This window comes from Daucus carota, chromosome 1, assembly GCF_001625215.2.
Source record: "Daucus carota subsp. sativus chromosome 1, DH1 v3.0, whole genome shotgun sequence".
In the NCBI taxonomy this organism is placed as follows: Eukaryota; Viridiplantae; Streptophyta; class Magnoliopsida; order Apiales; family Apiaceae; genus Daucus; species Daucus carota.
The window spans coordinates 5,283,924-5,305,781 of NC_030381.2; the positions used below are offsets into that span (position 1 = coordinate 5,283,924).

Genomic DNA, 21,858 nt, shown 5'->3' on the forward strand with positions numbered 1-21,858 from the left:
AATAATAAATAAACAAACCCTTCTTTTTTAAATTATCGCCATATTTTTATAATATTCATATTAAATTGTTAAATATTAGTTAATTATATATAGGTCGTTTGACCTTTTGACAATATACACCGGTGTTCCATATGAGCAATATACATGTGTGCATAAAATTGATTCAGGAAGGCCATAATGACCTGTAGGGTGAATTCGTCCGTCTGTGCCTCTGGTCTTGATATTGTTAGTGAACTTATTCGAATTTGTTAACAAAATTTTGCATCCTACTATGAAAAACTAGAAGACATTAGGAGAATTTATTTTGTGATAATATTAAATGCCTGTTATAAACCTCACAGCAAAATATATAAACTAATTTATAGTATAAAACTTCTAAATATAACTTGCTAATCATTACATACCACATACCTTAATCCAACATATTGAAAACAAATATTAGTAAAAATAAAATTATAGATAACAATTTTTTATAATTGTTAATAACAAAACTTGAAATCTAGAAGCAAAGTTGAATATATATATTATGTGCTATTTATTATTTTTTATTATTAATGCTAATAATAAATTTAATATCAGCTATTTTAATTTAGTTTGACAAATATATTATTATACTTGTCGTAATTACTTACTTCTATCCGCGTTCTAATTAACCCTATGTCAACCCTAACATAAGTACGGAAGAGATAAGATTATTATTTTACCTAACCCTAATTATCACCAATTTAATGTCACAAGACATCCTTAACAAAAGTAAATCATTTACTTATCAACCTAGAATATTGCTTGAAACCAGCGTGAAGCTTTAATAAAGTACGGGTATTAAAAGATATTAAGTCAGGTTAAACAAATTTAATAAACATAAAAATATTAATTACGTATATATCAAATATTATATTCTTTAAGTTTATGGAGGCTTTTTTGTTATTTAGTTACTCTGTCCAATGAATTGCTTAGTATAAAACAAAAAAAATATGTTCACATAATTCTTATTATATTTTTCACCCATATGTGACATATGGTACAAATATAATTAACTAGATTAGTGAATAAATAGTTTTGAATTTTCAAGAAATCTATATTTTTGATAAACTACGAGATCTTTTTTCCTTGAAATATATATTTTAGATAAATATAGTATGAACTTGAGTGTTTCTAGATATTTTAGCAAAAAAAATGTAAATTTCTATAATATACTTATATTCTTAGATTAAGTGTAAACAATTCTTATCACGGCATCCTTATATTATTTAATGTAGTTAATAATCTATGTTAAAATGAATAAAAATTATAATATATTAATAAATTTTAATATTTAATATATAATACCACATATACTATTGCAGATTATCTTAGAATCATAAAAAAAAATAGATAACCAAGATAAAATTAATAAACTTTAAATATAATTCTTTTACACAATCCAAAAAAATATAATAAATACTATAAATTATATAAGTTTTATAGTATCTCAATCAAAGACTTTATTTTATGTTGAATTTTAAATTCACTTTAAACAAATAATTATATGAAAATAATGCTGATTTTCAAATTTTTAGTATAAAAGAATTTTCACCAGAAATATTATAAAATTAATAAATATAATAATTTGCTCCACTTCTTACCTTGAACTTTTAGAAGTAATAGGATAATGGAGTTTTCTCATAGATAACCAAGTTTAAAACATTTTTTTGTAAAAATACTACATCTTTTTCAAATATTTTCAAAATATAGTAAGATCGCAAAAAAAAAAAAAAACTTATAAAAAGTGGTATTTTTGGTAAATTCCCAAGGATAATTAGGTGTTTCATATAGAGAAATATTATTATTAGTATTTGATTAAAACTAATTTCAGCCATAATGATACAAAAATCAAAAATAGCATTATTTATTTATTTATTTGGTGTGAAAATACTTTGTCATTTGTCGTTTTTCATGTTTTATTGAGTAATACTACATGTAGTAAATTTTTTACAAAATAACCTACATGGGTAGTTTGGAATGATGTAACTAGGGATATTAATATATATTTATTAATTCTAACTAGGAAGATTAATATATATATATATATATATATATATATATATATATATTATTCTGATTATTATATGTCCTTTTCTTACCGTTTTTGCACGTGTCTTTTGCATGTTCTTTTACTAACTTGGTCACTCTTAGAAAAAAAATCCGTGGAGACAGTATCTACTCTAATATTTAGTATCAAAAATCATGGAGATGCAGTTTCAATCTCAAAAATTTAATATTATCTTAGCTTATTTCTTCCTACACAACCTAAGGCGAATCTTTAAATTCTAACCAAAATCATCATCCCCAGCAAGATACACAAATCTTCCCGGCTGCCAAACCTTTCCTACATCTCACCCCATGGCATTCCACAACAAGCAACCACACTACTTGTCCGGACAGCCAACACAATAAATAATAGGTACTAAAACTATACACTTACACATCCACCCATACAAGTACGTGGATATGCTAAATTTATTAATTTATGAAATAGCATGTTTGATATGAATCATAGATAATCTTCATCTTGCTTATGTTTGGTCATACTGGCTAAAAAATAATTTTGCATACGAAATGTGAACAATCAAGCAGCTGCTGCAAGGTTGAGCAATCCTGCAGTGCAGATGGGTGGTACTACAAATAGTGTTTTTTTTACTAGAGTGGATCAGAATCCTGTGCAGATGGGCAAACCAACATAGAGATTTCTGCGAATACTGGACCAGCTAACATGGAGCTTCCAAATGGCCAAAGAACACGTTCCAGAGATTTAATTAATGGAAAACCGGGGTAACAATCAGAATGTTGGAAACGTGATAAGCTTTACACACCAAATATAAAAAAAATGTAAACAAAAGATCTGAAAAAAATAAACACACAAACTTGTATTTCTTGTTTCACTCGATATATAAAGCTACAGCTTGTTTTTTGTAACAACTTGAACACAAGGCTACTGCCTTCTTTTCTTTCTAACTAACGAGCTACACCTCCTTACTTTTCTCTCTCGACTATTCTCTTTTTTCACTTCTGTGTATCTTTAACGTTCATGCACACCAGTATATATAGTGTAGTTGTTGTCCTAATTCCTTACGTAAACAAGCTAGGCGGGCTTCATTAATATTACACATGACCAGCTAGCTGTTACTTTTGTTACTTTTCTATTTATCAGCCCAGCCTACCTTATTTTTAGGATTCAAACAAGACTGCTGCATGGTTTTTCAGTAAGCTGCTGCATGTAAGAGTGCCACGTCCATGTTTCTTTTATTACTACACGTATTTGACTTCAAAGATTAAACTGCATGTAGCTGGCTTTGAGACTTTCATGTGTGTACTCTGGACAGCAACCCATTTCATTTACTCACGCTTATTTGACCACCTTGCTGCCAGCCATTTCTCCCCCTCAAACCCGACTTTGCATACCGAGCTTTTTCTTTCGCTTTGTGAAAGATGCCCCACTTCAACGACTTAATGAATATATCATCTAAAATTTCTTTGGACATGTAGTTAACTCGACCTGGCCTTTCTGAACATATCCTGGAGGTTGCTCGATGTAGACTTCTTCTTCGAGATAACCATTTAGAAATGCCGACTTCACGTCCATCTGAAATATCTTCCATTGATTCTGAGCGGCAATTGCTGTAAGAAGTCTGATGGTGTCAACTCGTGCAACTGGAGCAAACACCTCATCATAGTCAATGTCATATCGCTGCTTGTAGCCTTTAGCCACTAACCTCGCCTTGTATTTTTCCACTTCTCCATCCTGATTTGTCTTTGTCTTGTAGACCCATTTGACACCAATTGCTTTGTGTCCTTCTGGAAGATCTGTGAGCTCCCATGTATCATTCTTCTTGATTGCACCAATTTCTTCATCCATGGCTTTGTTCCATTTGCTTTCTTCAGAAGCTTCCTCAAATGTAACTGGATCACATTCAGCCATTAAACAAAATAAGGAATAATCAAATGTTGTTTGTACCGGACTTGTAGCTTCATAGATATTATCCAGACTCCGCATTTTTCTTGGTGCTCCCCTTGAACTTCTGCTTTCACTTGAATCAGATGGTGTTGATGTGGGAGTTTGTTTATTCGGACTTTGTGGAGGAGTTTGATCATCATCCTCGTCACCTTCAACGTTGGGGTCATCATTGCCCTCATCATTGAAAAATAACCCAGCAACTTTTCTTTCTTCCGCGCTCCATCTCCAGTAATTTGATTCATCAAATTCAACATCTCGAGAAATGATTAATTTCTTCGTCAGGGGATTATAGAGTCTGTACGCCATGCTCCTTTTATCATATCCGGTAAAGATGCACTTCTCGCCTTTATCATCTAGCTTTTTTCTTTTCTGATCTGGGACATGGGCATATGCAATACACCCAAAAATTCTGAGATGTCCCACTGATGGTTTGCTACCACTCCATGCTTCATTTGGAGTTTTGTTTCTGACACTTTTTGTAGGACATCGATTCAACAAATAAACGGCACATAAAACGGCTTCGGCCCAAAAATTTCTCGGCAAGTGCTTTGCTTTTACCATGCTCCTTGCCATGTCAAGAATAGTGCGATTCTTTCTTTCTGCAACGCCATTTTGTTGTGGAGTATAGGCCGTTGTCAACTGATGATTGATTCCATGTGCTATGCAAAACCTTCTGAACAAATTAGAAGTAGACTCGCCTCCTCTGTCTGATCTGAGTACCTTCAAATAATGACCACTTTGTTTTTCTGCCAATGCTTTGAAATCCTTGAATTTATCAAGAGCCTCTGACTTTTCTTTGATGATATACGCCCAACTTTTTCTGCTAAAATCATCAATAAATGTTAGGTAATATCTATTACCTCCAAGTGATGAAATATCAAATGGACCAGCATATCTGTGTGAACTATCTCTAATGGCCTCCTGGCTCTCCATGATTTTCCAACGGGAAAACTTTGTCGATGTTGCTTCCCCTTGACACATGCTTCACAAAAATTTTCTGGTTCGTTGATTTCTGGCAAACCGTCCACCATTTTTGTCTTTGACAATAGTTTCAAGCCTGAAAATCCAAGATGACCATATCTCAAATGCCACAACCACGAGTCATTTTTAATGACCGACTTTAAGCACTTTTGCACCTTCGTTTGCATGTTTGCATAAACTCCAGATGCTTTGACTACCATTAATATTATCCTCCTTCATCTCTTATCTTCATATATAATATATAGTTTAACTTCCCCAAACACAGCTGCTGATTTAATCTTACTAGCTGTTTTATTTGACCAGATTGTTGCTTCCATGTATATCCCAGAAGACCTGGAATCTATTCTGCTGCATTTACTTTAGCTGCCTCCTTATTTTTCAACCCATTTTCCATTTTCTGTTTCACATAATCCCAGTGTCTAGTATTTGAGAATTTTTGTCTCTCCTACATGGCTTTGAGTCGGGTTTGAATTCCTAACATGTTTTTTTCCAGTCCCTGCTTATGCCCCTGAAGCTATTAAGGATGACATGATTGCCATCATGGACGCTGCAGGTGTGCTTTCACTACTAGAAAAAGTTGAATAGACATCACGCATTTAACATCAGTTAGAATTGCCACTGATGTTAAAAATGTTTTTAACATCATTTTCACTTAAACTGATGTGTTAAAGTACCTTAGACATTAGTTATTTATGCAACTGATGTTTAAGGTACGTGTTTAAAAAAAGTTTCCACCATTCCCACCCCATTTCTACCTTATCAAAAATTTCCCCCCCCTTATAAAATTTTAACTCCCTCCCTTATAAAATTTCATCTCCCTCCCTTCAATAATTTCATCTCCCTCCATTCATAACATTAAAACCTTAAAAATAAAATTATTCAACTAAAAACACATATATAATGAAAATCATTAAACAAATCATAACTTTAAAATATTAAAAATAAATATAAAAATTAAAATCATTCAACAAAAATATAAACTAAAACTATTCAACAAACACATAAAAATAAAACCATTCAACACACTAAAAACATAAAACATAAAACTATATATCTAACAAAAATATAAAATTAAAAAATGAAGTATATACTAAACAAAAAACATGAAACTAAACGTTCAGTATACATATTTACTCTAACTTGTTGGTCTCCACATCTAAGAGTTCAAGAACCCTAAATTGGTCCCGAGGTCTAAATTGGTTCGATCCCACTTCTTCGGGCCCTCCAAAATCGTAAACCCCTTCTCACTTCAATCCCTCGTTTCTTTCCCCTGCATCTTGTTGGTCGCCGCCGCTTGCCTCGAGTGTTACAGACTTCTCAATCGAGAACCAGGGCGAAATCTTAACCTCCACTTCTTGCCTGGCCACCTCTTGGTGTGATTTCTCTATTATTTCTCTAATCCGTTTTGATTCCTTTATACTCCGCTGATTTCTCTACTCTACCGAGTTTTTGATTTTGGGCAGCTCTGATTTTGGAAATTTAGGGTTCTTCGCTGGGTAAAGGCACTAAACTTTAACATCAGTTATTAACTGATGTAAATGAGTACAATAGACATCATTCAAGCTTACAGGACTGATGTTAAATAATATAATATACATCATTTAGGATGTACGAACCGATGTTAAATCCAAGAATAGACATCAGTTATTAACTGATGTTAAAGACATGTACCTTTAACATCGCCCACAATAACATCAGTTACAATTCTGCGGGACATCAGTTTTTGACTGATGTGTATTACCATATTTCTAGTAGTGTTTTCCAAGGGGTATAAGTTTGTTATTTTTGTAAATTACTTTTTGCTGATACCCTAATAATTATATCCTTGAGTTATTAGAACAGTATATATATTCCTAGGCATCAATGTAAATTCTTTACCTAAAAGTTGAGATTAATTTCAAAACATATATGGTTTATTATTTTGGTTTGGTTATGGTTTCAACTGGCATTATATCGATGCAGAGAAAGAAGTTGAGAATACGGTTTGAGGAGAAACACATAAGCAAGCAATCCAGCATCTGGTAGACAGCGTCAGGACCCCTATCCTAGAAAAGTTAAAGGAAAAAGATGAGGAGATCGTGGAAATGGGAAAATTGAACGCGGCACTTCAGAAAAATGTGAAGAATCTTTTGGATGTGAACGAGGCTTGGACAGAATATGCAATATCTTGTGAAATCAAGGCCGCCTCTGTCAGTAACAAATTGGAAGTCACTACAAGAAAATCGTATTCACACACAGTTATTAGACAACAGTCAAAAACTATTTCGTTGTCCTAAATTAACAAACAACTGGGACTTTGTTGTGATTACAAAACTGTTGTTTAGGTGTTTATATGACAATGGTTATAGGTCATTTTTAATCGTGTTGTGTAAGGGGCGTCCTCTGATCAGAATAGACAACAGGTCTTTCATATGCTATTGTTAAATATCTTTTAACACAAGCTTGTAAAACCATTGTATGTGAACAAATTAATTTCATTATAAGACTACACTTTTAGCCATTTGTGTTGTGTAAGTTAGACAAGTGTATACTGGCAGCGTTATTTGATTAATTATCAAACTATGGTTTGTAAATACCATTGTCAAGCTGAAATATTTGAAAAGTTGATAGTCGATGGTTATTAACTTTGTGAGATAAATTGGATTCATACAATAATTTATCAAAACTCTTGTATAAATACCTTGTTCAGAAGACAGTTTCACACATTCTCATAATCACTGTTGTATGTTTATTAACAATGGAAAAAAAATTGACTTGTACATATATTACATCCCAACACAAACCAAACCAACAAATTTGCAAAACCAGAATTCAGCAAGCAACAACATATCAAACCAAAAATCGGCAATGAAATTTGGCAAACCAATTACTTTTATAAATTGACAAGTTAGTCCAATCGGAGTAACTACACAAATTTGATCACTTTTCATGATACAATCAAGGCGTACTAGTTTGTAATTAAGTGGCCAAAATCAACATTACAATGGAAAAAGGTATTTCAATTCCCGGTTATTAATTCCAAGTAAAATCCTTCTGCTTAGCCATTCTTCCAAGGCCTTTCTTTTGACTTTTGACACTGATCATCAAATCTGCAGAAAGAAAAAAATAAGACATTAACCTTAATTAAGAGAAATCTGATTTAGCCAAGATTTGAAAGGCCTACTATCAGCAGTAGAAAACACCATCCAGAATTAGTCCTTTAATTTTCTGCAACCAACGCAAGCCATTTGTATGTCCGCCGCAAGATTGTTTTTGCAATGGTAAAACCATCATCTATTCTAACAAGAGACATCAAGTCGCAACATCAAAGTTCTTGAGAACTCAAAGTCAAATGATGATGATTTTACCACGGCAAAAGCAATCTCATCAATCGGTCGAGTAGAAGCACCAAACCAACAGAATATCAAACCAACAATCCGCAATGAAAATTGGCAAACCAAATAATTTCATAAATTGACAAGTTAGACAATCAGACTAACTACACAAATGTGATCTGTTTTCATGATACAATAAAGGCCTACTAGTTTGTAATCGTTACATAACAATCGAAAGGGCATTACAATTCCTGAGTTATTACCTTTGGTAAAATCCTTCTGTTTACATCAGGTGGTTAATATATACATGCTTTAGCATGTGGTTTATATCAATTATGAAATTTATATATAAAAAGTTACATATTAAAAGATAATGGGTTTGGAAATAAAAAACAACCATTGTGCTCACAACAATCTAATAACTGGACAAATACTTAAAACTTATTGCTCCATCAACATTCCAACAACTAGGAAATATAACAAAGACGTGTCTCAAAAGATGAACAACTATGAGGTACAACACAAACATTTGTCTGAACAACTCTCAGATAAGTGGAACAATGACAAAATGATGAAAATAAGTGATTGCTTGAAGGACCTCTCACAATGGCACTTGATCCCACTGTTGTCTACAACACGCTATAACAAATCTTTGGTTTACCAAGTAGTTGTTGTCATGCTTTGACACCACGGGGAAAGAAGTTACCATTGTTTCAAAACCTCTTACATAAATGTTATTGTCTCAATCTGTCGTCTACAAAAAACTACTACAAGCCGTCTTTTTCAAAACTGTTGTTGCCATGCTTTCCGACCACAATGAAGTCGATGTAACGTTGTTTAACAGAAAATATTAAAAAAAATAGAATGCCTTAGTTGACACGAATACCCCGTTGTTTGTCAGTTAAAAACCATTGTATTACATGTCTTTTAACAATTGTCCTTTATAAGACAATGTTGTTCTTAAGTAATATTAACAAGCAGCAGGGAAGTATTGAGCTATATTGTTCTAACAATGGTTAAACCGGACTTATCTGATATAAATCAGACGGCGCTCCGATAATCAACGGGAGATTTCAAGGTTAGACAAGGGTGGAAAACCATTGCGTGAACCTGTTTTCCTTGTAGTAAGTGGCCCTGGCTGAGGTAAGCAGGCTGCAGAAGCTTTTGCCACGAACTAGTGGTTCCCGAGGAGCAATGTGTTGCTTCTTTCCGTGGTGATAATGTCTCTGAAAAGAACACAAACACACAAGGGAAAGCTGAGGTAGTAGCAGTACAAGATGTTCAGAAAACTGAGGCCGAAAAGGTGAAGACTGGAGCTGGTGAGACGGAGAGGGTAGTGGGGAGAAGAAAAAGTACATGAGCCGGGGTGAGTTTGAACTGAGCATTTTGGCATGGCCATGCTGGCGTCTCTGCTTTTGCATGGTTTGTGGGAGCCAAGAATCCAGTCTTCAAGGTCTTAGCATGAAAGAAACAGTCAATATATCGTTCGAGATGCTTTAAATATACAAGAGCTGCAGACATCAATTTAAAAATTTAACATACCGCAATTTTTGACAATATGAACAAGTATTTTTGTTTTTTTATAACATGGACCGAAACAACAGGAGTAAAATCAATCATCCATATAGGAGGAATCACCATCAGGTAATCCAGTAAAATGAGAAAGATCATAATTCTCTCTCATAATATTTTACAATCCGAACATAGGTAAAATTCGATAAATTGAAAATTTTAACATAACGAGTAAACTTTCTTTCCCAGATATCAAGTAAATCAAGAGGAGCATAAATCAAACACCCATAACATGAGCCACAACCAGTGATGGAGCAAAATATGAAAGGGATTATGCTCATAATATTTCATTACCTAGGCCCATAGCCCTTCCAACAACATTTTGTGTCACAAATTGTCTAAATCAAGAAGCCACAATTTTCTGTTTAATTTAAAAAAAAATAAAAAGTTAAAAAATTATTTTCAACAATTATCCCAAATCTTTTATAATAATTTGTTATTGATTTCGTTTACATTAATAATAATGAGAATTTTCTCAAATTTTATGTGACAGTTTTTAATTAAGATCATATCTACTAGTGCAAGAAGACAATCGCTTATATGCAACTTAATCACCTAGTTAAAATTAATCAAACTCATTATCTGAAATATTTTTAAGTAATAATTTTAATACGCATTGTTTATAATTTGAAAGATGCATGTTTCTCGAACTTTTGTTACCGATAAAGATTGCATGCTACTTATCCCTTTTCGAAGTGTGACATTTTTGGGAACACAATTCTGTGTCGGTACTAAAATTATTGGCGTCGATGCATATTGCGCACCATCTATGTGAGGAACACACTTGTGATGATGTGATCACATAGCGGTTGCATGCATCATTCGACATTAATAGTAAGCATGTATAGTATATTGGTATGTATATATGGGACCCAATACAGAAGCCAAAGTGATAAACATTTATATTGTGTCATCTTTCTAGCAGCTGATCCGATCTTACTGGTCTACCATGACTCATCAAGTTCTGACTAAAATTTGTGACTTGGAGCTCCAGCTTGGGCTTTCTTTCATTCATTTACATTTTCTAATTTTACGGACTTAAATATTATTAATTTATAACCCTTGTCAATCATAAATTTCTAAAATTATTTTATATATACTATTTATTAAAAACTAAACTTTTATTTAATTACATCATCATTTTTTATTGTAATTAAATTATTAGTGTTTAGATATCAAACTTTCGATGTGTAACATTTTATCCTATTTTAAATTTTAATATTTGTTACAAAATTATTTTTAAATGCATGTCAGGATATGAATTTATCTCCGAATGATATGTTTTATTTTAGTGAAATCATTATGCTGTTTTATAAGCTCTAAAGTGATGGAAAACTTTTCGACGCCAACAAATATAAGTTGGCTTTTAGGGTCTTTAATCTTAATAAACTCTTCAAAAATGTAACTAGTATTTAGATATCCAATATGGAATTGTTACAGGTAGTTCATTTTGGTGTAGTAGTGATAATTGTTTCAAAAGTTGTTTGAAAAATTAATATATAAAAGTCCGACGTAATTTTCAAGTTATATAACTTAAATTCAAAACTAATTTACTATCCATTTTTTCAACAATATCTTTTGTTTCGATCTTTTTATTATAACAAATACAGATGTGGCTAATAATATCAATATGAACTCCTTATTTAATTGAATTGTGGAACATGATAGGAATTTTATAGAGTTGTAGTGTAAATTAAATTATTTAAGTTTTAAAACTTAAAACATATAATTTCATTCACGAGGTGATTATGTTACTTTACTACTTGGTACTTCTTATATTTCACTGCAATAAAATTTCGCTTATTAATTAAGTATATAAATAAATATTTAGTATATAAAAAGTAAAAAAATTGAAATTTAGCTTGGACTCAAATTCGTAAGTTAGTGGTCTTTTTAATTTTAATGAAGTCGAACCAATTCCTCATCCCCAATAATTTAAATTTATTTATGCGTTTAAGTTTGTCCGAGAGACTGAAGTAGTGTATGTAACAAAGTATCCGTTAGAAAATTTATTACGGCCCATATTTTATAACCACGGTTTTGTTGAGGCGAATTATAGTAACGGCCTACCACAATCCTTAGACCCTGCAGAGAAAGTGGCAAATAGTCCGATAGATTAGACAATCTGACTATAATAATAAGTTCTTAAGTTAAAAACTGTGGTGACATATTAAAAATAAAAAATATTATTGATCTTTTAAAAAATGACACTTCAACCATAACCAACCTCCTTGTTTATAATTGTCTATTATTTTAACCAACTTCATATTTGTAAAACCTCTACATGCTTTCATTTATTATCATATCGAATTGATATATTTTATTTATAACAATCTAAATATTAATAACATACTATTTTTAATTATAATCAACACCATTGTAACACAATGTCTCACGGTTATTGGTCCAGTTTAGCCAACAATTATAACCAAAGCATGTTGCACATCTGATAACTAGTAAAATCATTTTTATTTTTAATTTTTATAAGTTCTATTTCAATTTTTTACATGATACTAATTTATAATTTACTAAAAAAAAATTTATACTAGTTTTTAAGGGTATATATGATCACATGAATGATGAGGCCCTCGAATTTGTGTAAATCATGTGGCCGCAATTTTACCCCACATTGACACCGCTAATTAAATTTAAATTAAACACTGCGCGTCTCTCTCACTCTTTTGTGTTCTATAAATAAGATTGCATCCGTTACTTCCCAGTTTTCAAAATGTGACATACCTTGCGAAGACAATTCTGTTTCTCCGATATCAAAAATATCAGTTATAGATTGGCATGCACATATTTGAATTTGTATGAGTTCTGAACCCTTTGTGCATGCCATTTTGGAGCTATTCACTTTGTGCATGGCATTTTGGAGCTATTTACTTTTAAGCAAAGTTTATGAAGATAAGGAAGTCTTTATGAAATCACATTCACATGCTTTTGCATGGAGGTTCGTCTTGTATATATATTAAGTTTGTACCCTTCTGAGCGAGAACAAAGAAAAGAAATTTACTAAAACATCAGCACATAGACTTTTGATCACATTGCAATTGCATGCAGCATTGGATATGTATGGGACTCAATACAAATGCTAAAGTGATAAACATGGAGGGACTGATCTGGGATTATTTCTAATAGAAATATAAATAAATTTTTGAAAAATATTTGTATATTTTCAAATTTTTTGAGACACTTTTATAATTTTATAAAATTTAGAACGGTGAAAAAATGACGAATTTTGGTGTGCCTCTTACTAAATTCGCCCCTAACTTTATGCAAATTTTGTATATGTCTATCAAGTCTATTTTTTGGATTTGAGCACCAGCTAATTTCTCTTTTGGATATTGAGCGCCGTGTATTCAACTGATATTTTAAAAGAATTTTTTGTACATAAAATTCTGGTATATCTACTCAGATTTAAAAAATGTGTCAAAATATCAGAGTTTTCATTTGAGATTTATTCTACAAAATCTAATGGTATTGGATTCAAAATTTGAATTATACTTAAAATCTCATGAATTCAGTTAGGACTTTTTGGATGTTAATTAAACGAATGGATTTTGTGAGATTATTCGATATATTTTAAGTTTTTAAAATTGAACAAAAATTTATAAAATTTTATAATATTGTGCATAAATTCTAAATACTTAACATTTGTCGTATTTTAGTGAAATATGTATATAATCAAAATCTGAGGTGATTCATTAAAATCCACAGATAATACTTTTTCCATTTCAAATTACATGTCCGCCTTCAAAAAATCACATAGTTTAAGAAAAGTGGATTTTGAGAAAAAAATGGTGTATTAAGTCATTAATTAAACCTAATATGTGGTATATGGTTTGATATTGGAAATATAAATTAGAAATATATGAATGAGAGTTGATTTTGGAAATATAAATTTATATTGAAAGTTGAAGTGGACAAATATTTTGAAACAATTTTCTTTTCAACTGTGGACATATATTTTAAAACGGAGTGAGTATATAATTTACAGAAATCCCGGTTGAATGCACCTCTAAGTATGACTTTTTAACGTTTTAGCAACCAACTTAAACTGAAAAATGTTTGTAGAATAAGTCGATTTAAAGTTAAAAATAACCCAAATTGATGCTTAAACAATTTATTTTATTGTTATGAATATTTTTTTAGAAATATCATTCAAATAAATAAAATATTTTATTATTATACTTTTAGTAATTCATAAGTCACCTATAACGTCAAATTAATCAAAGAGACATACGGACTTATCATAAGTTATTATTTTAAATTTATTCATACTAGCTCGTTAATTATCTGCTTGTTTAAATTTTAATTATTTTTTCAAAATAGAAAAATAAAAATTTATTTATGAAAAGTAGTCAAGAAGGATTGATTTTTAGTAAGGTCGATATTATTACTAGTCTAGCTACTTATACGCTTGTAAATTTTTCAATCATGTTTAGAGAAAGTGCATATATGATAAACTTTATTTATGAAAATTAGTCTACAAAAAATTTTGCAATAATAAAATTATTTAATAATGTTATATATATATATAATAAAAATAGAAATAATAGGTAACAATTATTAAACCTGTACTCCTAATAATTAAAAAAGAGGACATATACGTGACAAAATGGTTGCGGATAGTCCCATTTATTATTTAAGCCTTGTTTTGGAGATAATTCTAGACGGATAAAGTTTAATATTATAATATAATCTGATAAAGTTCACTTCTGAATATATAAAATATAATTAATAAATTAATTCCAAATTAAAAATATATTTAAAAACATTATATATGTCAATAAACATAATATCGAGATTACACAAGTGTTTTTTTGAGGTGATGGATGAAATAATTGATAAGTCACAATTTCCTCCTCTAATAAATTTGAAGCAAAAAATTTAGTAAAAACAACATATTTCACAATTTGTTGTAACTAAAATAAACAAAATTATCTTTCTGTATTCAATTAGGTGATCATAAATTTTTTACTTTTATCTATCTAAACAACTTAGGTACCCGGTGCGCACTTCGGTAGCGGCGGGTTCTTGCATTAAAAAAAACCTAGGTATCAAAACAACCCTAAATTAACATGGAAACATATCCTTGACACTTTTCGAGCGGGAGGAACACGCGCATAATTCTGTAAGTTTAGGGTTTCGTTTACTATTGGAGTTCTCCATGTTATATGCAATATTTTTGGGGAAATTTTGAACACACGTACGGATGTAAATTTTTTTTTTCGGGATTTCTCAAAATTTTCTGAAATTATATTATTCCATAATATATTTAGAACTTAAAAAAATGTATAATTATAAAAGGACTATTATCAAATAGCTAGAGAGATTATATAGAATTATTATATTTCAAGAGATGGTCACAACATTATTATTGGTTTTAATTTCTTAAACGAAACATATACAAGAGAGATACATAAATTTTCTTTAAAATTGTAGGATTTGTAATACAATATTATTCCTCCTAAATAAGTTTTTCTGAGAGTAAATCTTCCCAAATATTTCAAAAGAATATTATTTGATTTTTGGTTAGAATTTTTTATTCACTTTCTATCTCCAAAATCAGAATAGCAATTGAGGTGGGATATTTTAATTGGTCCAAAATAAAATCATTCCACTCAAAATTTAATATGTGTCATTTTGTACCAAATTTTGTGCATCCCACTCTCAAAGTCTATAAAATGCACCGCAACTCATTCATTCCCTCACCATCTATTGCTCTCTCTTTCTTTCTCTCCAACAACATATACTCACATCTTCCCAACACTATAACTACATCCATCCCATGGCATCTCAATCCAGGCACAGCAGTGTGTATGTTTGTTTGCCTGAATTTAATCATACATGAAAAAGCATGTTTTATATTAGTTATGTGTATCTGATCTATTTTTTATTGAGTCTTATTCCGGTGTAAAATTGTTTTTTGCAGACAGTTTGGGAACAATCAGGCTGCAGCAGGGCTTAACAATCATGTGCAGATGGGTAGTGCAAATCCTTTTGCTACTACAGTGGACAAGCCGTGGCTCGGTATCAATCATATGTTACTAGGTTCGAAAACCATGGTGATTCAGCCGCAGCAAGTGAATGAAACAGTTCCTGCTCATATTGCACCTGCTAACATGCAACTGCCTGATGGCGAAAGAAAGCGTTCCAGAGAATCATCAACAACAAACGAAGCTAAAAATCTGCACAATGTTAATTTTCCAGTCCCTAATTTTGCCCCTCCACAAATTAGGGATGAAATGATCGCCCTAAGGGAGAGTGATCGTCTTCTTTGCCAACAAGTGAGTTCAATTTTTATGGATTACCAATATCCTGATTAATTGTTTCCCTGTTTTATTAGTATGATATAAGAAATTCTTATTTGTTTCTGCTTATGCTTGGCTTGGTTAAGGTATTAACTGGTATAGTATTGATGCAGAGCAAGAGGCTTAGAGTACAATTTGCCGAAAAGCAGAACCAGGCACTTCAACACCTGGTTAATAGTGTGAGAGGCCCTTTGCTTAATCTCTTGAAACAGAAAGATGTGGAACTTTCAAACTTCAAGAGATTGAACTGTGCACTCCATGAAGGTATAAACGATCTTTATAATGAGAACCAGAAATTGTCAGATTGTGCAGGTGCATGGAAAATTAAGGCCGTATCTCTGTACACCAACCTAGAAGTTGCCATGGGAGAGCTTAGGAGGCTGCAGGGGCTTGTGCCGGCAATTGGTGCTGTGGAGGCCCCCCACGAGGAGCAGGAAGCGAAGTCCTACAGTGGTAGCAACGTCTCTGCAGAGAACACACCAGGGAACTCTCAGGAGTGGCAAAGGCAGAAGATGGTGAAACCGCCACTGAGAAGGTGCAGATAGGAGCTGCTGAGACCGGTGAAGGCAGTGGCGAGAAGATGATGTGCCTGATTTGTGGTGAACAGGAAACAAGTGTTTTGGCGTTGCCATGCCGTCATTTGTGCTTTTGCATAGTTTGTGGAACTCGTGAATCCCTTCTTTACCGTCCCTGTCCTTTGTGTGAGACAACGATGATAGCAACAGCCCCTATAAGCTTCATATGAGAAAATTATGTCTGAATAAAGAAGAAATGTGCGGTGCTTCAGAGTCTTTTAAGACCATACCAGTGGTCTATCAGCTGTTTGTTAAGTTTAAGTTTTATGTATGTTATGAGCCTGTAATGTTGTCAAGCAACGTGTAATCTTACTGTTTCTTTTAATAACAATAAAGTGTGATGTACTTGGTACAAATGTGTAATTTTACTGTTTCATGCATTCAAATAACAATAAATGATTATATCCTTATATTATAAGCATAAGGATAATTTGGCGGTATGATATTATCACTATTAAATACTTATGATCAGTTAGCAAGCAAGTAATCCCAGTTGAATTAGAATTCTTTTTCTATCCTATAAATCATGTGCATATTTATGATTACTTTTCTGCATCTAAAATAAATTTTGCTTTTACATGTTTAATTATGATTTCTTTTCTGTTACAAAATCACTTTAATCTAATATATTCTCTCTTTTTTAATTGAAAAAAATATAGTTACATTAAAGATTATAATTTTGAATATAAAAATATAACTATATATAATTAAAAAAATGTGAATACATACATACATATATATATATACATACATATATATTTATATATATTTTATATATATATATAAATTTATGAAAATATCACGTTGTGCTATCTATCATCCTGCTGCAGGGCTTATTCTATAAATGTATAATACGCTAGCCGACAACATGTGTGGTATATATACACTATACAGTGTACCCAGCTCTAGGTTTAGTCACCCACTGCATTTCTCTTTAGATTATTTTTATTGTCTATCCTAGAAACTTTTTGGATTGTTATAATTACACAATTTTTTATATTATTCCTTTATTTGTATTGAAAATTATTTGTTAATGTTATTAGAAATTTGGCAATTGTATCCATTTTTAACATATTAATTGTAAATATACGATTTTTTCTACTTTTCTCGACAATTTTCACAACTCTGCACATGATTTTTCTTTGCTTAGGATAGGATTTGTCTAGGAACTTTTATGTTTCTAGATATTTTATCAAAAATAAAATTAAATTTTACTTTATCACAAATTCTTAGACTACGTTTAAACTATTCTTATCACGACATCTTTATGTTAATAAAATGTAGTTAATAATTTATGTTAAAATGAATTAAAATAAAATTATGTTTTAATATTTAATATATAAGACCTCATATTCTATCACAAAATATCCTAGAATTATAGAAAAAATTTACATAACCAAGATAAAATAATACTTTTACAGAATACAAAAAAACATAATAACACTATATATTTTAAAAGTTTTAAAGGATAATATTGAATTTGAAATCTACATTTTTTTCCCCTTTTGTCATAAAATTTGAACTTTGCTTTAACCAAATAATTATATGAAAATAATACTAGCTTTCAAATTTTTAGTGTAAATTTTTTTTTTGCCAAAATGTTATAAAAGTTTGATAATAATATTATTTGTGCCGCTTTTTGCCTTAAATTTTTTGAAGGAAAAATGATACAATAAGTGTTTAAAATACACGAATATTATTATTAACATTTGGTTAAAATTAATGTCAGTCATAATGATATGCCAAATAGCATTTTGGTTGAAGGTACATTGTCATTTATTAATAATCAATTAAGTTAGGCGCGGTATTAAATAGGACAATAAAAAAATTGTAGGGATAATTTGGTATGATTTAGTTAGGGAGATTAACGCATATGCTTAAGGTCCATTATTGTTATTATTTAAATTATAAATGATAAAAAATATGACATGTGTCATTTTGTGCTTATTTTTGTATGTGTTTCTAATATTTTTGTCTATTAATTCATTCATTACCTCTATAAAAAAAATCCAATGGATACAGTATCTATCTCTAACATTTAGTACTACCAAACCAAAAATCTGGTGGATGCAGGTTGTATCTTTAAGATTTCTTATCATTTAATATTATCTCGACTTGTTTCTCCCTTCACAATCTCTTGAATCTTTAAATTGCAACCATAATCATCATCCCCCGCAAAATACACACATCTTTTCGGGCGCCTTTCTCCTCACAAAACCTTACCTATATCTCACTATATGGCATCCCACAACCACCAACAACAACACTTCTCCGGGCAAGCCATCACAACAAGTGATAGGTACTCAAACTATACACTTTCACATCCACTTAAGTGTGGATATTCTAAATTTATTAATTTATGAAATAGCATATCATTAATATGAATCATATATATATTGTTATGTGTATCTTTATCTTGCTTGTGTTTAATGCTAAAAATAATCAACAGACAAACCATGAACAATCAAGCAGTTGCTGCTTTTGCAGAAAAGGTGAAAATCGGAATGGCCGAGACTGGAGAAGGGAGTGGTGAAAAGAAAAAGTGCATGCTGTGTGATGAGTTTGAGCTGAGCGTTTTGGCGTGGCCATGCTGGCATCTGTGCTTTTGCATAGTTTGTGGGACCCCTGAATCCCGTCTTCAAGGTGGTCCTTGCCCTGTGTGTGGCGTCATCATAAAAGCAGCGGTCCCTGTCAGCATCATTTGAGATGTATCAGGTTTTGATTGTTTGTTTGGAGATTGTTTATTTCAAGAATATCTTGTTTGTGATGTACTTTGAGAAGATTCTTTGTTTTCAATGTTTAGTGATTCAAGATATTAATTAGTATAAGTTTGTTTAAACCGGTAATCTTTTTTGTGAAGTTTTGGACGTTGTGATACATCTAAAGTACTGAAACTTTCTTTTTAATTATTATTGGTTTATTTCTATTTCTGTTAAAAAAATTTATTAACTAGCTAGTTACATGTAGTTGTTATTCTATTATTATTTTTCGTTTGTTATGACTTCTGCAAATGATTTTTATTATTATAATAGTATTACAAACATAACATAATAAATAAGAGATTAATTTGAAATATAGATGATTTATCTTTTGAAATTTCAATAGAGAATGAATCCATAAGATGTGGTACAAATATAATTAATTAGATAAGTAATCAAATATTTTTGAATTTTCAAGAAATTTATATTTTTCTTAAATTATAAGAGTTTTATATTATTTTTTAAAATATATATTTTAGATAAATATATTATGGACTTGTATGCCCCTGGATAATGTAACACAAAATTTTTAAATATTATTTTTGTACTTAAACTCTTAGACTAAGGGACATCCTTATATTAGTTTGATGTAGTTTGTAGTTTATGTTAAAATAAATAAAACATATAATTTAGAATTAAATTTAAATATTTAATTAATATATGTATAAGATTCCATTTTCTATTGCAACTTATCATAAAATCATAGAAAAATTTTGGATAACCAACATAAACTTAATAAATTTTAAATATAATTTTTTACCCTACACAAAAAACATAAAAAATACTATAATTTAAAAAAGTTTTGTAGGATCATAATCGAAGACTTTATTTGATATTGAATTTGAACTTTAATTTAAGAAAACATTTGTGTGAATAATAATCTTGGTGTTTAAAATAGAGGAATATTTTTATTAGTTATTGCTTAAAACTAATTTCAATCATAATGATATAAGTAAATCACATAGTAGCTAGCAATTTGGTTGAAAGGACTTTCTCTTTTATGTGTATAATGCTACTATACTAAATTGCATACAAAATTTATTACATATTGAATTGATTTAACCGGTGAATTTAATTTATATGCTCCAGAACACATGTCATTTTATACCTCTAACATTTTCATTTATTAATTTAATAACTCTGGTGAACAACAGATCTATTTTATTCAGTACCAAAGATCTAATGGATACAGTTTGTATCTCTAAGATTTAGTATATACTAAATCTTGTTTCTTCCTAAACAACCTTCAGTACATCATCCCCAGCAAGATAGACACATCTTCCCACACTGCCAAGCTATTATCTATAATTTCTCCCTCACTAAACCTTCTCTAGCTACATCTCACCCCATGGAATCCCACAAGCAACAACAGTACTTCCCACGCAAGCCATCACAGCATATAATAGGTACTCAAACTATATGGATATGCTAAATTTATTAATTTATCAAATAGCATCTTTGATATGAACCATTGCAAAGTGTATCTTTCATCTTCCTTATGTTTGATCGATACTGGCTAAAATATGATTTTGCAGACAAACTGTGAACTATCAATGAGCCACAAACCAACCCAGTGAATTCTGCCAACAGCGGACCGACTAACATACAGCTTCCTAATGGCCAAAGAACACATTCCAGAGATTTAATGGAAAACCAGGGCAACAATCAGAATCTTTTTGCCGGTCCCCGATTATGCCCCTCAAGATGTGAAGAATGACATGATCGCCATCATGGACGTGGACTTGGCGCATGTGCTTTGCCAAGGGGTAGAAGTTGTTTTTTTTGTATATTACTCTTTGATGATAACTTAATAATTATATCCTTGTGTTATTAAAACGATATATATATATATTCCCTGGCATTAATATTAAATTCTTTACCTAAAAGTTGAGATTGATTTCAAAACATATATTGTTTATTATTTTCGTTTGGTTATGGTTTCAACTGGCATAATATTGATGCAGAGCAAGAGGTTGAGAATACAGTTTGATGCTGAGTTACTTTGTGTATTGTGATTCACAACTATGCCGAATTTGCAATTATATAGAAGATGATAATTAGATCTGCTCTTTAGTAAGGCTGGCACCCTGCTCCCAAGTTTTTTAAAGGAGGGAAGCAGAGGATGGAGATGAAAGTAAAAGAAGAGTGTAATAACTTGCACTCCCTCCTGAGCATATTTAAAATAGTGTGAAACTACCTCCATTTACTTGCTCCCAAGTCAGAAGAAAAACATATATAAGAGGGATGATTGCAAAAAACAAAAAGATGAGAATAACCTTATTTTGGTAAATTAAGAGAAGGCATACTTCCTTCTTCCCCTTAAATCCAGTTCTCGATTGTAAGTTT

At 31.0% G+C, this 21,858-nt stretch overlaps 1 protein-coding gene across 1 annotated transcript; it reads left to right on the top strand.

Moving 5' to 3' along the window:
• The first annotated feature begins 7,059 nt into the window (after nucleotides 1-7,059).
• LOC108216739 (E3 ubiquitin-protein ligase BOI-like) lies at nucleotides 7,060-19,458 on the top strand. The gene is made up of 4 exons (XM_064093762.1): nucleotides 7,060-7,199; nucleotides 15,800-16,154; nucleotides 16,265-16,713; nucleotides 19,203-19,458. The coding sequence occupies exons 1-4, from the start codon at nucleotides 7,060-7,062 to the stop codon at nucleotides 19,456-19,458; spliced, it is 1,200 nt and encodes a 399-aa protein (XP_063949832.1).
• Nucleotides 19,459-21,858: the final 2,400 nt, after the last annotated feature.